The 20,254-nt window shown below is 41.6% G+C and overlaps 1 protein-coding gene across 1 annotated transcript in view; it reads right to left on the bottom strand.

Moving 5' to 3' along the window:
* Window positions 1–4,353: 4,353 nt before the first annotated feature.
* JADE3 (jade family PHD finger 3) overlaps window positions 4,354–20,254 on the bottom strand; it is a 225,772-nt gene continuing 209,871 nt past the window's right edge. Inside the window, exon 11 of the mRNA XM_086934199.1 lies at window positions 4,354–7,606. Within this exon, the coding sequence (XP_086790325.1) occupies window positions 6,705–7,606 (902 nt within the window). The 3' untranslated portion in view covers window positions 4,354–6,704. The remainder of the gene's footprint in view (window positions 7,607–20,254) is intronic.

The raw sequence follows: 20,254 nt of genomic DNA, 5'->3' as shown, positions 1-20,254 counted from the left end.
TGATCTGGTTGTGCATGGATAAGTCATGACTGACTTTAATACCAAGAGTGCGAACGGAGGAAACAGGTGAGGGAGGGGGTCCAAAAGATGGGGGCCAGTGTGCAGGGGACCAAGGGTTAGAGGGACCACCAGTGAGGACAAGTTCCGTTTTGTCAGGATTGAGCTTAAGATGATTAGCGCTCATCCACTCGGAAATGAAAATTAAAGTGGAACAAAATTTAGGAAGAGAGTCTGGAGAAGAAGAGAGATCAAAGACGAGCTGGAGGTCATCGGCGTAATTGTACACAGAGACCCCCAGCTCGAGAAGGGAAGAGATGAGAGGACAGATATAAAGATTGAAAAGGAGGGGGGAAAGGGAGGAACCTTGGGGAACACCACAAGAGACCGAGCGGGGAGGGGCAGAGAAACCGGAGAGGTGAACAGCCTGGGACCTATCCCGAAGGAAGGACGCGAGCCAAGAAAAGGCCGCGCCCCGAATGCCCGCTGCTCTGACACGGTCGAGAAGAATGGAGTGGTCAACCGTGTCAAACGCAGCGGACAAATCGAGGAGGACCAAGGCTTGGGGAAGGTTAGAATCGGCTTTCCCCTTGAGTTCATCCAGAACTGCAATGACCACTGCCTCCGTGGAGTGGCCCGGGCGGAAACCCGCCTGATGGGAAGCCAAGAGGCCATTCTCCTCGATATACGAGGAGAGGCAGGAGGTGACATGGGTCTCAAGGATCTTGCCGAGGTAGGGAAGAAGGGAAATGGGTCGAAAATTAGAGGGGAGAGAGGGATCCAGACCAGTTTTTTTTAAAATGGGGAGGACGATTGCAGATTTGAAAGATAAGGGGACGGAACCAATAGCCAAAGAAGAATTAAGTAAAGCAAGAGGGGGGGCAGGACAGTTGGTGAAGAGGGTTTTAAGAATGCGTGCAGGTGCACAATCCGCGGGAGAGCCAGACTTAACTTTGAGAAGATATTTGAGAAATAAATCAGGTGAGATAGGGGGAAAGAGAGTAAAGGAGGACGGGGGAGGTGCGAAGGGACAGGTGCGGCTGGGTTGAGACACGGTAGGGATGTTAGCTTTGATCTTCACAATCTTGTCAATGAAGAAGTGGGGGACCAAATAGGAGAGAGTTTGCCAAATACCATGACCTCGGTTTTATCCGATTTCAGCTTTAAACAGTTTTTACTCATCCAATTGCTGATGGCATGCATTCCCTGTTGGAAGTTATTGGCTACTTCCAGTCCATTGTTGTTGATAGCCAGGACAAGTTGAGTATCGTCAGCGTAAAGATGTAACTGCTAGGCGATGAGCTTTAATAATCCTCGCCAAGTAGATGTTGAAAAGTGTTGGACTTAGCGAGGATCCCTGGGGAACACCACAGGGAAGAGAAAAAGGGCAGGATGAGTAGCCGCCCATAGTCACAGATTGTTCCCTATTGGCCAAAAAGGATGACAGAAGGGATATGGCGGTCTTGGAAATTCCGGTTCCTGTGACACGGTCGATCAAGATGGTATCATCGACCGTGTCAAATGCCGCGGAGAGGTCGAGCATTATGAACCCCCGCCGCACCTCCTCCATCCAAAATCATTCTAATTTCATCGGATGCTTTTATTAAAGCAGTCTCCGTGCCGTGACCCTTTCAACTCTGAAACCTCAGAAATTCACCAGCTATAGTTATGTCAAGTAACCATGACTCATACTCCAAACTAACTATAACTTGCACCCTCGCCATGCACTGCTAATTACCCCACATATTACATCACTCTTGACACTAGGACATCACTGATAATATAACTGCAACATTTGCATTGAAATTATACATGAAAAACCTGTGCATGGCGAGGGCACGAGTTATAGTTACCATAGGGCATGAGGTACTAGGTTCTATGGTCCCTTTGAGGAGAAGTGCCTTTGTTAAGAATGTAGAGGTGTTAGGGTGTGTTTACGAAGTGGGATATTTGGTAGGGTTGGGAGGCGTTCTAGGCCAGAATAGTGCTTTATTATTGTGAGAACCCATCCGTTTGAGGGGATTTTCTCCTACTGAGGAAGGAAATTGTATAGTCGCCCCCTAATCAGTGTTTGGTGATAAGGGGATGCAGGGCATGTCAGTGCTTGAATGTATAGGCTCCTTTGCCAGAAGCTCCCCTACCAATGCTTTTGTTAGAATTATTGTCCCTGAATGATTCCTGTGTGTAGCCTCTATCCCCTTTATATTAGGTCTGCTGCTACCTCCGATATGGTTGAGGCTGGTTAGGAGAGGTGGCCTTGGATCTTCCTCTGCACTGCTGCTTGTGATATTACCCCTGGTCGATGGAGTCTGCCCTTGGACTTCACAATATCCGTGTTCTTTTTGATTTTTCTAGCATCTCATCAACTGTAGAAGACAATGGAAGAGGTAGAAAGATGGACTACTAATTTGACCTGGCATGCCTTGTTGGAGAAAGGAATGTGAATAAATTGGGGTGGTGTACAGGTTGGGAGGGAGGAATGCTGCAGGGAGGTCGGGTCAATAGGAACAGTTCTTCTTGGACAGCCAATAAGAGCGGTCTCCGGTTCCACACCGAGAATGAACAAAGCCACAGGATAGGTTGGTCTGATTTGTGGGTACGGACAGTGATTTATTATTTTGATTGACTTCTCTACGTAATAGGAACGTATATGGACTGTAGTGGTTTATGGTTTCTGGGTCAGCCGTTTAGTTTCACAGCATGAGACACAATAATGTATGCTTGCTTTTTTGGAGAAATGTCTTCACATTCAAGAGAAACAGGATGAACGTTGAAGGGATGAGGAAAGGATGCAAGATTGATGAATTTGGCATTACAGGTTGGTATGGGGTCAGCATATTTGAACATACCTATTCTTCAATTTAAAGTCTAAACATTGTTTTCCAATTGGGAGCAACAGAAAAACTATTTACCAGAAAAATATGATCTTTCACAATTTTATTTGTTACCCATTTGTGTCATGTAAAATTATCAAACGTAAATGTGTTAATAAAGTATACTGTACAAATACTTTAAGAGTAGTCTCAAAACAATTATAATGCAGAAAAACATTGGTTTTAAATAGTTTTTCTGTTGCTCCCCATTGGAAAATAATTAAACTTTGAAACATATATGTCGGTTGGGTTAACGACTAACATCATACATCCTTAACCCATGAACTTGAAAATTCTTAAATTTAGTTGCCCCTTGACCTGGATTAAACTTGGAAAACCTGGTAGCTTAGGCTTTGTCTAATAAGGTCATGCCCTGGGGAGTCTTTGATCAGGTTCTTGGCCCAGGTTGTGTTGCTCTAGTCTTCGAAGAAGGTATTGCGAGCATCACAGCAATTTTGCACCGTCTGGCAGGGCACCCATTAAAGTTTGTTATACTACTTCAGTGCCTGTTAAATGCAGGCCTAGATGTGGGATTTTTTTGTTTGTTTGAAGGAAGACAGGTTTCTAATCCTGGTAGAATATAAGGCACAGCATGCCAACTGAAATAAGTTTTGATTTCAACCAGTGTGTTACAAGAGTCTCACTGGCTCAGACAATGTTCTTCCATTCCGTTTGGGATTTCTGCGATTTGACATTCACCCTGTGCTGGTACATCATCTCTTCTAATTTTCTTGAAATACTCTCACCCTCCTACTTCTACAATAGTGGACTTCATTTTATTGTCTTCTGTCACACAATTTCTATCGCTTGCCAATCTCTTTTGTCCCAATAGACTCCTTCCCTCCCTCGAATGGTGCCTCTCGCTGCCCGTTTCAATGTCTTCTACGATTTCAACCAGTACTGCTGATAACTCTTCATTTCAATGATCTCCCATACTTTTCTTTCCTATAATCTGTCTTCCTCTGTAGCAAAATGAATTTGTATCGGCTGAGACCGATAATTCAGATCCGTACTTATTTGCATTGCTGATCTTAAAAGTGAGGAAACTATAAAGGACAGAGAACCCAATTCTTCTTTATATTGACTTCTATCAAGAAAAAGAAAAAAACTTTGCCTGCCATCGTGGATTACCTAAATCTCCTGCTCAACCTCTGCCAATTTTCAAACTCACATTTTGAATTAGATCTACCATCTCATCTCACCTGACTACCAACTAACAGCTGTATATTCACAGGTCATATCCAGACTGGACTTTAGGAATGCAGTTCTTGCAAATGCCACTTCTATGGCCACTGCACCACTCAAAGATGTCCTTCGTTCTTGGGTTAAATAAAGCGGATGTACTGTGCAACGGCCAAACCACTTATTAGATTGCCCGAATCGCAATATGGCTGCTAAGTAACTTGATTGCAAGCTTTTTAGAAACCAAGTCAATCTGGGCAAAGTCTGAATAAAGAGAACGACAACAAAATAGAATTATTTTAGCAGTCATAATTTAATGAAAAAAGTACTTGTAAAAAGGAGGACATCTTAAAAAGGCAGAGTCCATTCTGGAAAATTGAATATATATATTTATATATATATATTTATATATAAAACAAAATGCATAACACAAAAAAAAGGTTTTACAAAAGGTTAAGAGGTAATACTTTCAACAACATTTAACAACCAAACAAGTACAGTAAAACTAGCATATGCACTTTTTGTGGCAGGCAGGGACAATACTTCTGATACCCAACTAAAAGAGATCCTTCATTTACATAGTAAATTCATTTTAAGAATATCAAAAATATTGCCCAAGACAGAAAAACCCTTAGCAATAATTGGCAAACTATTATTTGCTAAAGCACCACAATATTTAGTTTCTTGCCTTGCATGATAAAGTACAGCAGCATAACTAGGTTAGTGCCTCTTTCGACTTAGAGAGAGGGTCAGTGTGTTATCTCAGTGTTTTACACGCTTAGCACATGATCAAAACAATACAAACAGAACCGAAGGAAAGAAAAGTTAGAGGTTGTTACAGTGCAAGTGAGAGCTGCCTTTCTTTGTCCCAATGGGTAATGCCCAGGTGATGGCCAATCCTTCCACAAACAAGTGCTTAGGCGCAGATATGCCTTACAATTACCAAAAATGCTACCAGTCAGAATACTGACCTTTTGAAAATGGGACAGCTTTAGATTTCCACAGTACACCTATAAAGTGAACAAATCCAGTACAAATGTAAAGAATGTAGAAATCTCAAGTTGCCTAAATGATTCTGTCGGGATTCGTTTTGGGTGGAAAGACAGGGAACCACAGTCCCTGTGTTCATCATACTAAAGTGCTTCTTAGTTTACGCACCAATATAGATGAATTTCAAAGTTTAATTTGTAGAATTACAATTCCCTAACCCAACTCTGGCTTTTAGTGTTAGATTCCCAACGACAGTCTACAAGTGTCATGGCAGCACCAACCGACACTGGTCCGGCTTGAAGTTAGAGTATCAGTGCACAAAACAGAGCTAGCACTTTTTCATTGTAATAACAAGGATTAGCACAGGCTCACCTCTCCAAATTATTTCACTAATCAAAGATAGCACCTAGGGTGGAAGCATTCACTCTGGCAAAACCTTACTCACTAACCCAATGGGTTTTAGAAACTTATCCTACAGCACCACATTTTTCTGGGTAAGAAAAGCCTGTGTAAGTGATGCAGCTCTATATCGCTTAATATATTGCTTTGCGGTTGTCTGTTTTTGCGGTCGTGCGTTAATACGTTATCATGAGAACAGCCCTGAGGTTGAACACTACTCAGTTTGTTTGAGCACTTAAAGTTATCAGCACAAGTGTTCTTCGTTTCAGAAATGGCTTTGAACGCCAAGGTTGATATGTATCCTGCAATGAATTAAAAAAGAAATGTACTCAAAGTGAAGGGACATCACCACACACTAGCGAACAAAGTGAGCTTGGGAGAGCCAATAAGATTAGAAAGAACAAAGCAAATCCCACTGATTTTCCAACTTTCCCAATTCCGCGAAAGCAGGCACAGCTCATCTGTGATTGCAGCTATTGTAGCATAAGAGATACTTCAATGTAGTGCATCTACTCCAGCAAACATTATTTGAGAGCTAGACATTTGTACTTGTTTGATGGATAAAGGTTTATACAAATGAACCCCACAGCCCATGCCCATATGTACAGAGCACCCACAACTGTAGCACCAGAAGCTGCATCCAGGTTTGGGGAGGAGGAATAATGTATGGCAATCTTGTGCAGGATCAAAAAACGTGTCGGTACGATGTGAGAACACGAAGTTTAGCATCCATCTCAAACAAAATTCACAATTTGTAAACAGGGATTCGAATGTTTGGTGAATTTCCACGTAACAGCCTTACAGGAACACCCAGTCACACCAGTAGAAACACCAAAGGATTATACTGTCTCTTTAACCAAATTAAAACATAAATGTAAATAAAATACTTTCCATGGCTGACAAGGAACCAGCATTTTTTCCTAACCACAAAGGCTAGGGTCCACTAATTTTCAATGTATCTTAAGAAAAATGCAACCAGGAGTTATACCATCCACTTTTACATGAATCACTCGATGCTGCAGCAAGCCACAGCCTTAAAAGAGAAACACATCAAGTACAAGGTATTCCTGAAGGCTACTTTAAGGGCTTGATTGATAATCCACGTTGAATTACTGAAGGAGGACATTTGTAAACTTCAATTTCATTCTAATATCACTGCACTGTTCGCCTAGACTATGGCATTTGAGGTACCCTTCGGTGCCTACACTCACTCACACTAACCTATTGGAAATAAACGACAATTGTCAATATTTAGAGTTTGTATCACCTTTGCAATGAGCTGTGAGATGGTAAGTTTGTTTTGCCTTTGCTGCGACAATTTCTACCGAAGTCTTTAATTGGGCTTTCCCGGCCAGAAACGTTTCTCCTTAGCTGGTTATGTTCTCGGTTCTCATCGCTTTCTGCTTCAGAGTCACTTAGTTCTATGTCGGGACAGTACCCGTCATTGTCCTGGTAGGAAGCAACCGCTGCAGGATAGTCTGTCTGGTTACTCCATGCCTGATCTTTTGTTGTCAGCCTCCTATGTGACTTTTCAGAGCTCCTGAGGTCCTCTGTGGTCCTCACTAAACTGTTCGTTGCCTCTTTGAAGGACCTACTAAAATGCTCCATAGTGGATTTCCTGAAGCTGCTCCGACTAGCTGAATGAGAAGTGAGAACAGATTCTTGCTCATAAGCGGTCTGGCTGGCACGGTTTCTTTGCATAATGTCTCCCGCTCGGCCTACAGCTCCGTTGCACTTGCTAAATCTCAAATTCTCATGATGAACTTTCCCATTGCCATTGGAAGATTGTCCATGTAGTACAGCTTGGAGAGCTAATGGTTTCCCCAATGTCTGACGCATGTGAATATTTGAGGATTCTGTAGGTCCTGAATTGTGCACATCCTTTTTGGCAAGTCTAGTCTCTCTCGTTACTCCATTACTCTTCTTATCACTTGAATGTCTGGAATAGGATTTCTTCTTCAACTCTGCGGACTCCATAGGTTGAAGACCTTTTTTACTGCGCGTGGGGCTGTGACTATTTTTCTCCACAGAAAAGGTACTATCCAATTTTGTCTGGGCATTTAATTTAGAGTTACCCAAAGTGATTTTTGGCATTTTTAACTTCAGAGTGATTCGTGGAGGTGGATAGAAAAGAGTTTTCTCCAAAGCACTGGACAGAGGACGGCCTGAGAAAGACAAAAGCAACATTGTTTTAATATTCCAAGTAAAATATTTGCAATTAACAATACTAAATAGAATTTATTCAGAGCCACATGAAATTCATGCTAGACATATGTCAAAAAACGAAACATTTTAGAATACGTACCGGAAACAATAGGGGGAGGAAAAACGTGGAAAAACTGTAATGCAGCTGCGCCTGACCCGCATTTGCGAAGGAGGAGCATTTCAGTAGACCATCTCTCCATGTCAACAAATGGACAATAGAAGGGGAGGAGCAGACTGAGAATGTCTTACAACTAATTGAAGCATAAGAAATATACGGTGCAAAAAGGAAATTTTAAGTGGCCATTCAACTACTAGTTGCTGCTAGGTAAACCATTCTGCAAATAAATCCTCTACGAAACATAGGAGGAAATCAAGAAAGTGTGTTCGCAATGGGTACTGATCTATAACAGCATGTGACCTCTTTGGCAACCTAGAAAATAAATCTTCAAGATTATCTTGATGGAAGAAATCCTGTTACAAACGCAGAGCCACAGGTCAAGCTGTAACACATAAGAATACAACATATAAACATATCTGTATCAAACAAAAGTGCAAATAAGATAACAAAAAACACCTATACATATCACAACATATACACAACATTTATATGCCGCATAACATGTACAAATGCTCAGATTAGCAAGAGCTGACTTGAAGTTTGGTTTCCCCAACTAACATCATGGCTTTTGGTTTAGCACCATTAGACTCCCTGTGTTGAATTATGACTATGAGAGCAATTTGGACCTCCAATGATCTCCCCTTAAATATGTCCTGTTGTGGATACAGACTACTAAATCCACAGTAGCCTCCTTAACTGGACACCAAGACTTTAGGAACTTGTTCATTAGCACCGTATCATTTTCGTTGTACTTGAGAGAGAACTGGATTTATTTTATGTTGTCGATTTTGAGTATTTTGGGAGTTTGAGTAATTTTACTGACTTTCAGGCCTCTCCGGGCTCAAGCTCACCGCTGCTTCAGCCCCAGGAACTGGCTCTACTAAATGTAGCATTTAGAGAGTTTGCCAAGGATACGATGCACATATAAAATCATTGGCCATCATAGCGCCCTCTGTTTTGTAGCACCTTAACCCCTTCAATGCTGATGACGAGCTCAGCTCGTCATCAGCCACAGGGGGCGTGTGCGGATGACGAGCTGAGCTCGTCATCTTACGCGGCTTTTAGAAAAAAGCCGCGTAGGGGAAAAATAACCGCCGCAGCGATGCGGTTAAAGCTTAAATGCTATAATTGTGTGTTTAGTCATATCTGTTTTTTGTTTTGTTCCTAATTTAATTACCTTACTTTCCTACCTATAAATAAAATCCCTATTTTTCGGGTTCAGGATTGTGGCCGAGCATTAATTTTATTGATTGTAAATATTTGAGTCATGAGGTATCCAAATCCGAAACCCTTTGCTAGCTCCTACAATAAAACTTGACATACCACACATGGAGAGCCCACTGTACAGAGGGAGTGACTCGGATAGCCATTTAGAATGCAATAGTGCTAGAGAGTAAGGTATATTTCTGATAAACAATAGTAACCATAATGAATACTGCCCAGAGCGCTAGAAGAAAAAGCCTCACAACAGTGATTTAAAGTAAGGTTAATCCGATTAAGTCAGTGCAGCTCAAAATAGGAATATTAGACTCCACAACTTGAACTGGAATGCACGCCCAAAGAAAGAGACACACTTTATAACAATTTGATAGATCGTCCTGGGAAATGGATTTAAAATGTTGTCCATGTGTCTGCAGTTTTCACAAGCAGAGTAAGAGTCCATATAGTAATCTGAAGCTCTATTACTACCAGAATCGATTTATTTTTGTAAAAAAGATGACTGCTAGGGCTCAGCACTCAGGAGAGAAAAATTTCGAGCTGGATCATTTACCTTTTTGATAATCTCTTTAATAAAGCCAGCAATCGGCTTTAAACTCAAAAACAAACTATGGTTCCATCTTCGATTTATGGTTCCACCTTGAACGAATGAATTGGAATTCATAGGATGTGAACGTATGAACAGAGGCATTGTGGTGCAAGAAATGGACGTCAACATTATCAGAGACACCCAGAAGAACAGGTATGCTTGGAGTGCCCTGCTCCATGGTGTCCCCAGTGTCTGCGTTCATTTGAGTGTGTAGAGTGAGGTCTGTGTTTGCCATGTAATGGCTAGAAGACAAAAAGTTGCTAACTGATTGTTACAAGTATCATTTTCAGTTTGCATCATATGTGTAAGTTGCAGACTTGCATCCTCTGCATCATTTGGAAAGCAGTTCGCCTGACTCCATTAAGATGGTGGAGGGCACGTAATGGTCAAACAGAAAAATAACGTCTTCAATAATGATCCAATAAACACGCCCGCCTTCAGTAAATATCAGCACAGTACACTTGGGTGACAGTGATGATTAATGGCCACATAGCTACTAACTAACTTCAGCAAGTGGTATTTACCCATAAAAGCCCTCGACCTATTAGGACAATTTAGACAAGGTGTTGCTGCAACGTTTCTTTTTTTATGTGTAGCAGAACTGAATTTCAATGGGCAATCCGCTGCACCAATGCCGATTCGGAAATTGATTTTTCTGGCGTAGAATGGCAGGAGAAGGTTGACTGATGAATAGGTTTGGGCTACGGAAGGATCAGGTTCAAACAGTGTTACACATTATGGAGTGTGAGTGTACAGCACACTGCAATGTTTGTGGTCTGGTGACGAACGTTGGGTGTTCTACCATTCTTCTGTCACGGAATATGGAGTGGTGGGCGTGACCTTGGTCAGAAGCATGGATGTGCGTGGAGTAACAAGCCTGTCTTCAAGTTAATGCAAACATGGCTCAGTTATAGTAAGGGGTTGTAGTTCACCATAATTGCTACCTAAAAAAATAGACCTCCCAGGAGACTTCTCTGAGGTCACGTGGCTTTAGGGCAAGTCCATAAGTCTAATCAGCACAATGTTTCAATCTCACAAAAGATGCTGGGATAGGGTGTGATGGGTCCTTCAGAAAGGGGTTGCAAAAATAGCTAGGTGGAGTAGGTAGGTCACAATAACTTATAACAAAAACAGAAGTACCTCGCTTGTCCACTGTATTTGATCACGACTGCCGTTTTCTTAAGTTATATATTGCCCACATCAGAGTCTCTCCCTAAAAGGATGTATTTTGGTCCACTCCAGGCCAGAAATAGATGAAGCATTAGGTTCCGAATTCATCCTACAAACCTCTTAGATTTATGTAAGTGACTTCTGCGATATAGTTTGACTAATTTATAAAACCTCATCAGATTTACAAAAAAAGGTTTTGAGTTGCAGCACCCTTGCAAGGTTTAGAAATGATTAGCCCATAACATCCCTCTGACTTTGGGGTAAAGAGCAATAGTTAATATGCGAGTGGTAGTGAAAACATTCATCATGTTTACAAAGAGGATTGGTATTGAGTGTGCTGGTTTATTATTTCAAGAGCGGAAGCACATTCTTTGATGGTGTTTTTATACTTTTTACCTTTGTTAAACTAAAATTTTTCAACACAAACTGGTCAATAAGGTCCAAACTCAGGCAGTTTTTTTTTCTTTCATTTTCACGTTACAGTTTATGGTTAGAAATACTTTGAGGACTATAAGGGGCCTAAAGAAGGTCTATAACCAGAGTGGCATTAGAAAAAGGCAGAACCAGGTTAACAAAAAAAACATTTAGCTAATGAGGCTTTTCCACCTCAGTGGCGGAGGCCATTTGATGCTTGGAGCACTTTGCACTTAGGCTTCCACAAATATTTTCCATAAAAGTCACATTTCAGTCCTTTTCTCCCCCCACTTGTTGGGGATCTTACAGGTACCCAGGGTTTTGAATGCCCCTCAGGGATGCGAGCAAAGAGCTAAAATATAGCAACATATTGCTTTTTGTTGGAAAAATGGGGAAAAAGTGCTGTGCAAGAAAGCAGATGTCTTCCCTCCTAAAAATCGGATCAATAAAGATTTTGCTGTGCTAAGTTCACCATCTTCTCAGCTTTCAGGAACAAGCAGAGCTGTAAAAGAAGAACAACCCCCCCGCCCCCCCACAGTTTTAGCATTTTTCTAAGTGGTAGCCGATTTTACCACTTTTTGTGGTTTCCACCTACTTGCAGTTTGTGGTAGAAACAGGTGTGAAACTTATTAGTAGGCCCGAAAAGCTATACATTTGTGAAAGGATGACAAAATTCCTGATTCAGCTAGGGGGCATAAGTGTAGATCACGCATAGTTTTCCTAAAGAAACAATTTTTTTAAAATAAAAAAATAAGGAAAATAAATAAGAAACAATCCTCATCTTTAGGTATTTACACTGATGGCCAATGTGCTTATACTCCACTACGTCCAACAGACCATTCTGGTAACAGAGATGGAAAATGCTACTTACCAGTATGCATCTGTTCTTGGTATGTAGAGCTGTAGATTCGTATACTTATGCATAGATCGCCATCTAGTGTTGGGCTCGGATGTTTGCACTTTGTTTTTGTCTTGGGAGAAGTCTTTGTGGGCACGAGGTAGGTGACTCCTCCTTAGGACTATGGTGCACATGGGCATCCACTCCATCTACAGATTGTTTTTTCCCGCCATCTGGTTCGGATGTGTTTTGCGCCGCTCCGGTATCGTCTTCCAACCATTTTGACGCGCAACCCTTACCACTCAACTGTATTGTTTTTGATCGCGGTTTCCCGTTCGACGTGCATCATAAAAATCCAACTACTTTGATCGAGGCTGACCGTGAGGCCTACCCGCGCCGACCACGCCAGCAGTCAATGGAACGGACTCCATTTAAAAAAGGCCTGGGTGTGGTGCTCAGTTCACACACAAACTTGCATGAGGTCTGCAACCTCTGCCTCTCCCCGGAGCAGGAAGAAACCAGCTGCGAGGCCTGACTATCATTCAGTTCTAAGAAAACTATTAGTGACAGTCAGGCTTGCCGGCACGAGATGAGACGCAGCACTAGTTTAGTGCCAGATATCTTCGGAGACAAATTGAAAATCCAACCCAGTGCCGAAGTAGGACACATTTCTGTGTCTGAAGCCTATGACTCAGACATGGAAGAGAACATGAACATGGGATTGCAAGGCGGATTGTTAAATGCATCCAAATATGCTATGCTAAAGCCAAACACAGATTAACCATTCCCCCGAGAGCTCACTCCACACGTAAACTAGGGGCATCTATGGCTTTCTTAGGGCACAATCCCCTAGATGACATCTGCAAAGCAGCAACTTGGTCTACACCGCACACCTTCACAAAACACTTTGGTGTAGACGTGCAGGAAAAACAACAAGCTAGTGTGGGCCAGGCTGTAATAAGAACACTTTTTCAAACCACTGCAACAGATACAGGTAGCCACCGCTAAAGAAGTAACTGCTGTATAGTCTATGTATAAGTATACGATCCACAGCTCATATGCCTCAAACGGAAAATGCTACTTACCAGTATGCATCTGTTCTTGGCATGTAGAGCCACCCCGGATACCTCTATCTGTTTCAGAAATATCTTACTTAGATACATTACACATAGACATCCTTTTCTATTTCTTACTAACTCCATCATAACCCTCCATGCCAAAACAATCTGGAGATGGAGTCAATGCCCATGCGCACTATCGTTCTAAGGAGATGTAACCGGAGTTTTTGGTGTTTTTATGGGCAGTTGGGGCTTGTTACAGTTCGTTGAGCCGGAGTGATGTTCATGTCCTCTTCCATGTCTGAGTCATAGGCTTCAGACACAGAAATATGTCCTACTTCGGCGCTGGGTTGGAATTCCGATTCGTCTCCGAAGATATCTGGCACTGGACTAGTGCCGCGTCTCATCTCGTGCCGGCAAGCCTGACTGTCACTAATAGTTTTCTTAGAACTGAAAGATAGTCAGGCCTCGCAGCTGGTTTCTTCCTGCTCCGGGGAGAGGCAGAGGTTGCAGACCTCATGCAAGTTTGTGTGTGGGAACTCAGCACCACACCCAGGCCTTTTTTAAATGGAGTCCGTTCCATTGACTGCTGGCGTGGTCGGCGCGGGTTGGCCTCACGGTCAGCCTCGATAAAAGTAGTTGGATTTTTATGATGCGCGTCGAAAGGGAAATCGCGATCAAAAACAATACAGTTGAGTGGTAAGGGTTGCGCGTCAAAAAGGTTGGAAGACGATACCGGAGCGGCGCAAAACACATCCGAACCCGATGGCGGGAAAAAACAATCTGTAGATGGAGTGGATGCCCATGTGCACCATAGTCCTAAGGAGGAGTCACCTACCTCGTGAACACAAAGACTTCTTCCAATACAAAAACAAAGTGCAAACATCCGAGCCAACACCAGATGGCGAACTATGCATAACTATACGATCTACAGCTCCTATGCCTCAAACATATAGTTTTTGTTCCTTTCCAGAAACTCAGAGCCAACAACTGAGCTTCAATTTATAATATTTATTGTGCACCGACCATATGGTAAAATCTAATGTAAGAAGAAAACCTATGCATTTTTTTTAACGTGCCCCAGCTACTGATTTTATGATTAGTGGTTATATGCATAACCTTGAATTTGGGGTTAGCCGTACATCATTTGATTTTAGAGGGCATTTCGCCAAACATTTTCTTTCTTGCACTCTGGCTTGCATTTAGAAGCAAGAATGGATAGAAACCAAACTGATAACACCAATTTTCCTCACATTTCTTTGTGGAAAGGTTCCAGAATATTCAGGGAGCAACATAATTCCTACCACACAACCCTCCTACATTGCTCTAAAAAAAAGCTGCACCTCACTTGTATGGCTGGGCCTTTCATTTGTGACAGGAATGGATGAAAAATGTGTCCATATGAAGTCAATATGATCTGTGCATTTCCATTGTTTGGTCTGGTTTTGCATCGTTTTTTTCTTTAGGGTGGTGGACAAACCATTCAAATCCACCGCACTTCTGATGTAATGCTGTGGATGTGAACAAATAATCCACTCCATTAAAATTCCCAAGTTTTCTTTTTTATCCTTGCGATATTAGGAACTGAAAGTAAAGCCAGCATACTTCCCCCCAAAAATATACACAATTAAACAAAATAAGATCCAGTGAATGAAAGAGTGAACAATATGAATGACAAAAGAGGTCATGAGTCCTCTGAGCAACATTGGTTACTCGCGAGGAGGGACCCCATGATGAAGTATGTTACCAATATGAGAGTGTGAGGGGATAGCGTCCTTTAAGAAGAGATCCCAATGTCCCATTGTCAGTAATATCTAACTAAAAGGAAGCAGCAAATGTGATCAAATACAGTGGACAAGTGGGGGTACTTATTTATTTGATCTATACTGTTTTGGGACACTACCATTTGCCAGAATTCTCCAATCGCTCTTACTAATTGCGCGTCAAGCAACAATGGCTGCCAGATGAACAGGTTTTTATGTATATACACAAGTCCTGCCTGCTTCAGTACGTGTTGTATCGGAGCATGCAAAAGTTTAAAGATCTGTGGTTTGCAATGAGCTCGAGTTTAAGTTTGCTCTGAAGCATGCACTTCGCATATAGGATTGCCTCCTATATAGTCAAAAACACAGGAGGCTGGTCTAGAAAACTGAACTGTAGGACTTCAGGGCCATATCCCCAAATTCTGCATGTTGGATGGTGGTATAACAGGCTTCCTTCTTACCTAATTTGGGGATAAGGTAGAGGCTGCAGTTGTATGTGATTGCTGACAGATATTAGAAATATGATTTGAGAACACAAGATGAAGCAACCAAGAGCATCATCACAGAAGTCTGGCACATCTACTATACTACATATGGAAAAAGTGTATGCTAATGCCCCTGATCAATCTACTTACAGCGCATTTCCTTAGGAATGGGTACCAGGATGCATGATTTTGGCATTTTACATAGGAGTGGGCTAATAACCTCTAGTTTAATTCCTGATAATCCCTGCTAATCAACGTTTGCCAGATAGTTATCCACACCTGGCAGATAATCTGTCCGCAGTGCTATACACCTTTTTTCTGCCCAATGCAATATTTCCTATTAATGTTTCTATAAATAGTATACTGCTTTGTACTGTCTGGGCAGATCACCACCACAAGGTTAAAATGTCCTGAAAGTTATTTGCAACATGGCGTTTCAGCAGGTTAACGGACTTGTTCCTTTTCTCTTTATGAAGAGATCACCATATGGGCACGTCTAAACAGTCTGAGATGCCCATGTCGCAACACGACTCTGCAAAAGCTTTACTCTTCAGTAAGTTGCCAGACTTCCGCTATTAGCACAAAATCCTTCCACAGCCATCTTGCGTGTGGCCCTGTAATACTAACTGCCCCTGAAAAGGACACATCTCTGACCTGGTATTCAGAATAAGGGGAATTCAGAAAGTCACCACACTTTGAAGAGGAGAGTAGTCGTATAGTTGTGTTCCAGTAGCATTCTTTTCAGGATGATCATCTTCAAATTAAGTTTGCAAAAATAACATATCAGAATTTGAGGATGGGTTTGGGCTAATTCCATAACCGCAAGTGTTTATCTCCGAGCAGATAACGTCAATATGGCATCTTACTAAGTGCCTTTTGTTCCAGCACATTTTCAGGCAATATTTATTATGGAAGAGTAGAAAAATATTCTCAACCATGGTATGTGTAATCCTTGCAGTTCTCCTCTTCAAAGGCTCCTGGTTTCCCCTTATCCTCCATCACTGCATTTTGAGGCTACCGCACCTCGGCTTTACTGTAGATAAATGGTACTCTAGGTTGTGACACTGGACATTTAATGCGGTGTGATCTAGGGTCAAACAGCAGTTGTAAACGCTAATCTTCAAGGTAAAGCATACATAGCATTGTGGGCAGAATTTATAATTGGTGCTTTGAATAGCTGTGGTTTTTGCTGTTCCTAGGCAATTCCACAACAGAAGTCAGCCTTCACTTTACATTTAAGTATTGGGGAGCGCAGGCTCTGTAGCACTTTATATCATTAGGGATGCGGGTAGCCTAATGCGGTTTTCATAGCAGCTAAACTTTATGCCCGAAAGCACTTAATATGTAGAAAGTCTCATCCATTATGTATGAAGTCCTCTATGATGCTGCATCTCTTCTGGCATAGATTCCGGTTGAGTGGATAGTATTTATGCAGTCTGACGGATGTCAGCACAAATCTACTATTGCACTGCAATGGGCTTCTTTACCAAGATTGCTGTTGGAACTTCAGAAACAACTTGCAACGGATTCCCAAGGTTTGTCACTTATTTATTCAGTCAGAATATTATTCTGATGAACCCTACGAGGATATATGATCTCTGGTGGCCACTTTTTGATGCTAGGCTGCATCACCCAGTATCTAAATTGGGAGCAATGATATTGTCCGGTTTCATCGAAGTTATATTTCCTTTTGCATGACTCAAATGTCACTATGTCTTGCAGAGAAACACTTCGAATATTGTCAAGCAATTACTCTAGTTACCTTTACCCCATGCAAACCTTCTGAATGTTGACTTTTTTTGTTTAATAAATGTCAATATTAAACTTTGTGTGTATTATTTGTCATGAGGTTAGATTTATCTACCATACTTTTTAGCATTGTAATCCAGTGCTTATCCAGAATTCAAAATGAAGAACAAAAAAGAATTATCAATGCAACAATTGGTGACTTAACTTGCCTTTGTGCTACTCAAACGCAAATTAGCTACAATTTCTGTTCATTGTCGTGCACAGACGTTCTTTAGCAACAAGTCCTATATTTGGTCATTATGGCGGCTGGGTCATAGATATTTGCTTGGCACGCACCTGCATAGGCAACCCTCCCAGAGTGTTTTCTTATGCGGTTGCAATGAGTGGGTAAATGTTGATTTTGCATCACCCAGCGTACACATTCTTTGGTCAAGGAGGTCCAGCATCCAGCGGATCTCTGAGCACTAGTGTGCACTCTGCTACATTTTCGGTGAGTTTCTCATGTTTACTTATTCTTCATTAACCCCCCCTTTTGCAGTGGGCATTTTATCATGTCTGTCTCCAACTATTGATTATAGGTGCCCTTGGGCGAAGCCATTGTATGGTTAACTTTTGTCCAACACTGTCTCCAGAACAGCAAATTTCATTGGTGAGTAAGCCCAGAAGGCTCTAGTAGGTCGCTGCAAATCTCTGCAGGCTTGTTGTCTCTGTCCAGAGCAAGCATACAGAGGGACATCATCACATCTCATAAATCTTTGGCCGGCACCGGTCCCTTCTTTATTTCCTCTCTTCTGCACCCTTATTCTCCTTCCAGGCACCTCCGCTCCTCTCACCTTGCGCTCCTTCAGACACCCCGTTTTAGGCGCAAAAAACATGGAGGTCTCAGATTCTCCTTCTTGGCACCCTCATTCTGGAACTCTCTGCCGCTGGAACTAAGACTCTCTTCCTCTCACCTTCACTTCAGGTCTCTCCTAAAAAGCCACCTCCTCCGTAGCATTTACACATAATACTCTTCTCTCCTTGTCTTCTGCCTCTCACCGAATAAAGTGAACAGCGCCAAGAAACCGTCCGGTGTATGCTGCACTTTATAAGTAATTTTTACATTACATTACACATCAGGTTCAGAAAATCTGCGAGTGCATCTTGGCCAAAGGACTGGACGACAAGGACCAATTATGCTTAGTTTGAATGGCTTTGGGTAGGACATATAAATAAAAGCTTAATTAATATCCAATAATTATGACCACTGTTCTGGCTGAAACAAACTCTTTTGAAATCAACTATACATTTTTGAAGGGTCAAAAACTTGTATAGCAGAATAACCAAGTTTCTTTTTTATGATGCATAACAAGCCCATTTTATTTGATTGGAATTCGGTCCTCCTAACAGTTTGATGTCTTCCCGATTTAAACTTTGCCAGTCTTTTGATGATATTTCTCTTTGAGGTGGCAAAGTTGTGGTTTGCTGGATATTACTCTATCCTGTTCACGTTTATGTTAAGGTCTACCTCCTTTTGAAAAAAAAACTTGGCTATTTCCCCAAGGCAGTACTGTATGTGGGGAAATCATCATCTTGGGGCGACCCATGTTTAGGAACCGCATTTTACACATAGTGTAGAACCAACTCTTTGCTGTTGCGGCTGAATAATCAACAGACGCTATCACTGCTGAGCTAACTCACTACAGGGTGCTTGTCCAAAGCAATTACTAAACCAAAGTCTTTGATGTCTTTCTCCATTGAAACCTATACTGGCCTTGGTTTTTCTTAATGAACCTCTTAATCCATATGAAATTAATTGAGATTAATGACTGAGAGGAAACTCTTTAACCATCTGCTTCAACACAGACCCAAAACTTGAAAATATTTGCCAAGTCATTTTCCAGTTTCTCTGTCGGCCAAGGATGCCCAACTTAATGCCAACATAAGCGCATTTCGGAGTCTGAACCTCAATGTTAGCAGCTTTTCTCATGAGCGGTCATGATTTGCAGAGGCCGTTTTCTTACTCAAGTAAAACAACATGCTACTACAGTCTGAAGATTAGGACAAAGAAAGACCTGCAAATCAGCCTTTAGTTCACCTAAATCTTGGTGTCTATGTTGGGAGCAGAGTTACGGGTGACAACAGTGCAACTACATTTAGCATAGGGATAAAGGGAGCAACAGCAGGCCGATCTAGATGACCAATTATTGATAGAATATATTAGGAGGCATCGCAGAGGGTTTCACGATCTCGATAACTAGAGAGAGTAGTGTGGACCTGCAGAAGATTGTGCAGAAAGGAGTCCACCAAATTTGGTAAACAACAAATGTGGCATTGTGAAACCTCCCCAAGGTGTCTCAGTTCATCCGCTGAAGAGTCTCAATTAGAAAAGGTTGGTCTTCGACAACAACTGATTAATGCAAGCCCTAAAAACTCAGACAACAAATATTTTGAGAGTGAGATGTACATTTTATAAGCACTTTTAATTAGGTAATGTAGGGACACTGCGTTGCCAACCAGCAACAAATGTTTCATTTGAAAACACTAAGTGCTTCCGTCTTATTTAGGGTCAAATTATCCCACGTAGGTGAGAATAAGATGACAACAATGTCAGGACAGTATTTTTCAATACTGCTTTGCAGTAAATCTGTTTAAATGTAAATATTGTGCACCCAAGGGAGAGGGTCTAAATCTACCTTTTAATAGCAGCAACATTAAAATACAAGAGTAAGCTAACAAATATTCTGTACTGTGGAATAAAGCGGACAAGATGAAATACTTTTAAAGTTGAAACAATTAATTACGTCTTACACCATCACAAAAGCTTCAGTTTTGGTATGGCTGTTTATCAATAAATTACACTCATTGGTATAAAAACAGAATCCAGTGATGGCTAGGACTAATGAAGAGGTCACCAAAAGTGGCTAGATCACCCACCGGTGGCAAGTCATGATGTACAATCTGTATATTATGTCTCATGCCTGCTTTTTCTCCAGAACAAAGCTACTGTGTACAGCAATGTTGTGTAAATCTTTTCAAGTTATTGATTTTCGATTTACCTTGTTTGTAAGTCAGTCTATATGCCTTTGCAGTCACCAAAGAGTTAAATGTTTTAATATTGTTTTCATTTAAAAGGACAGAGAACATACTACTTTCACTGTATTAATGCTTTAGATAAATACTATATACTTTAGGGCAATTTTCATGCATTAATGGATGAACAACCC

This window comes from Lissotriton vulgaris, chromosome 8 (genome assembly GCF_964263255.1).
Source record: "Lissotriton vulgaris chromosome 8, aLisVul1.2, whole genome shotgun sequence".
NCBI classification, from domain to species: domain Eukaryota; kingdom Metazoa; phylum Chordata; class Amphibia; order Caudata; family Salamandridae; genus Lissotriton; species Lissotriton vulgaris.
The sequence above is the reverse complement of the archived record's forward strand: the minus strand, read 5'-3'. Positions and strand labels throughout refer to the sequence as shown.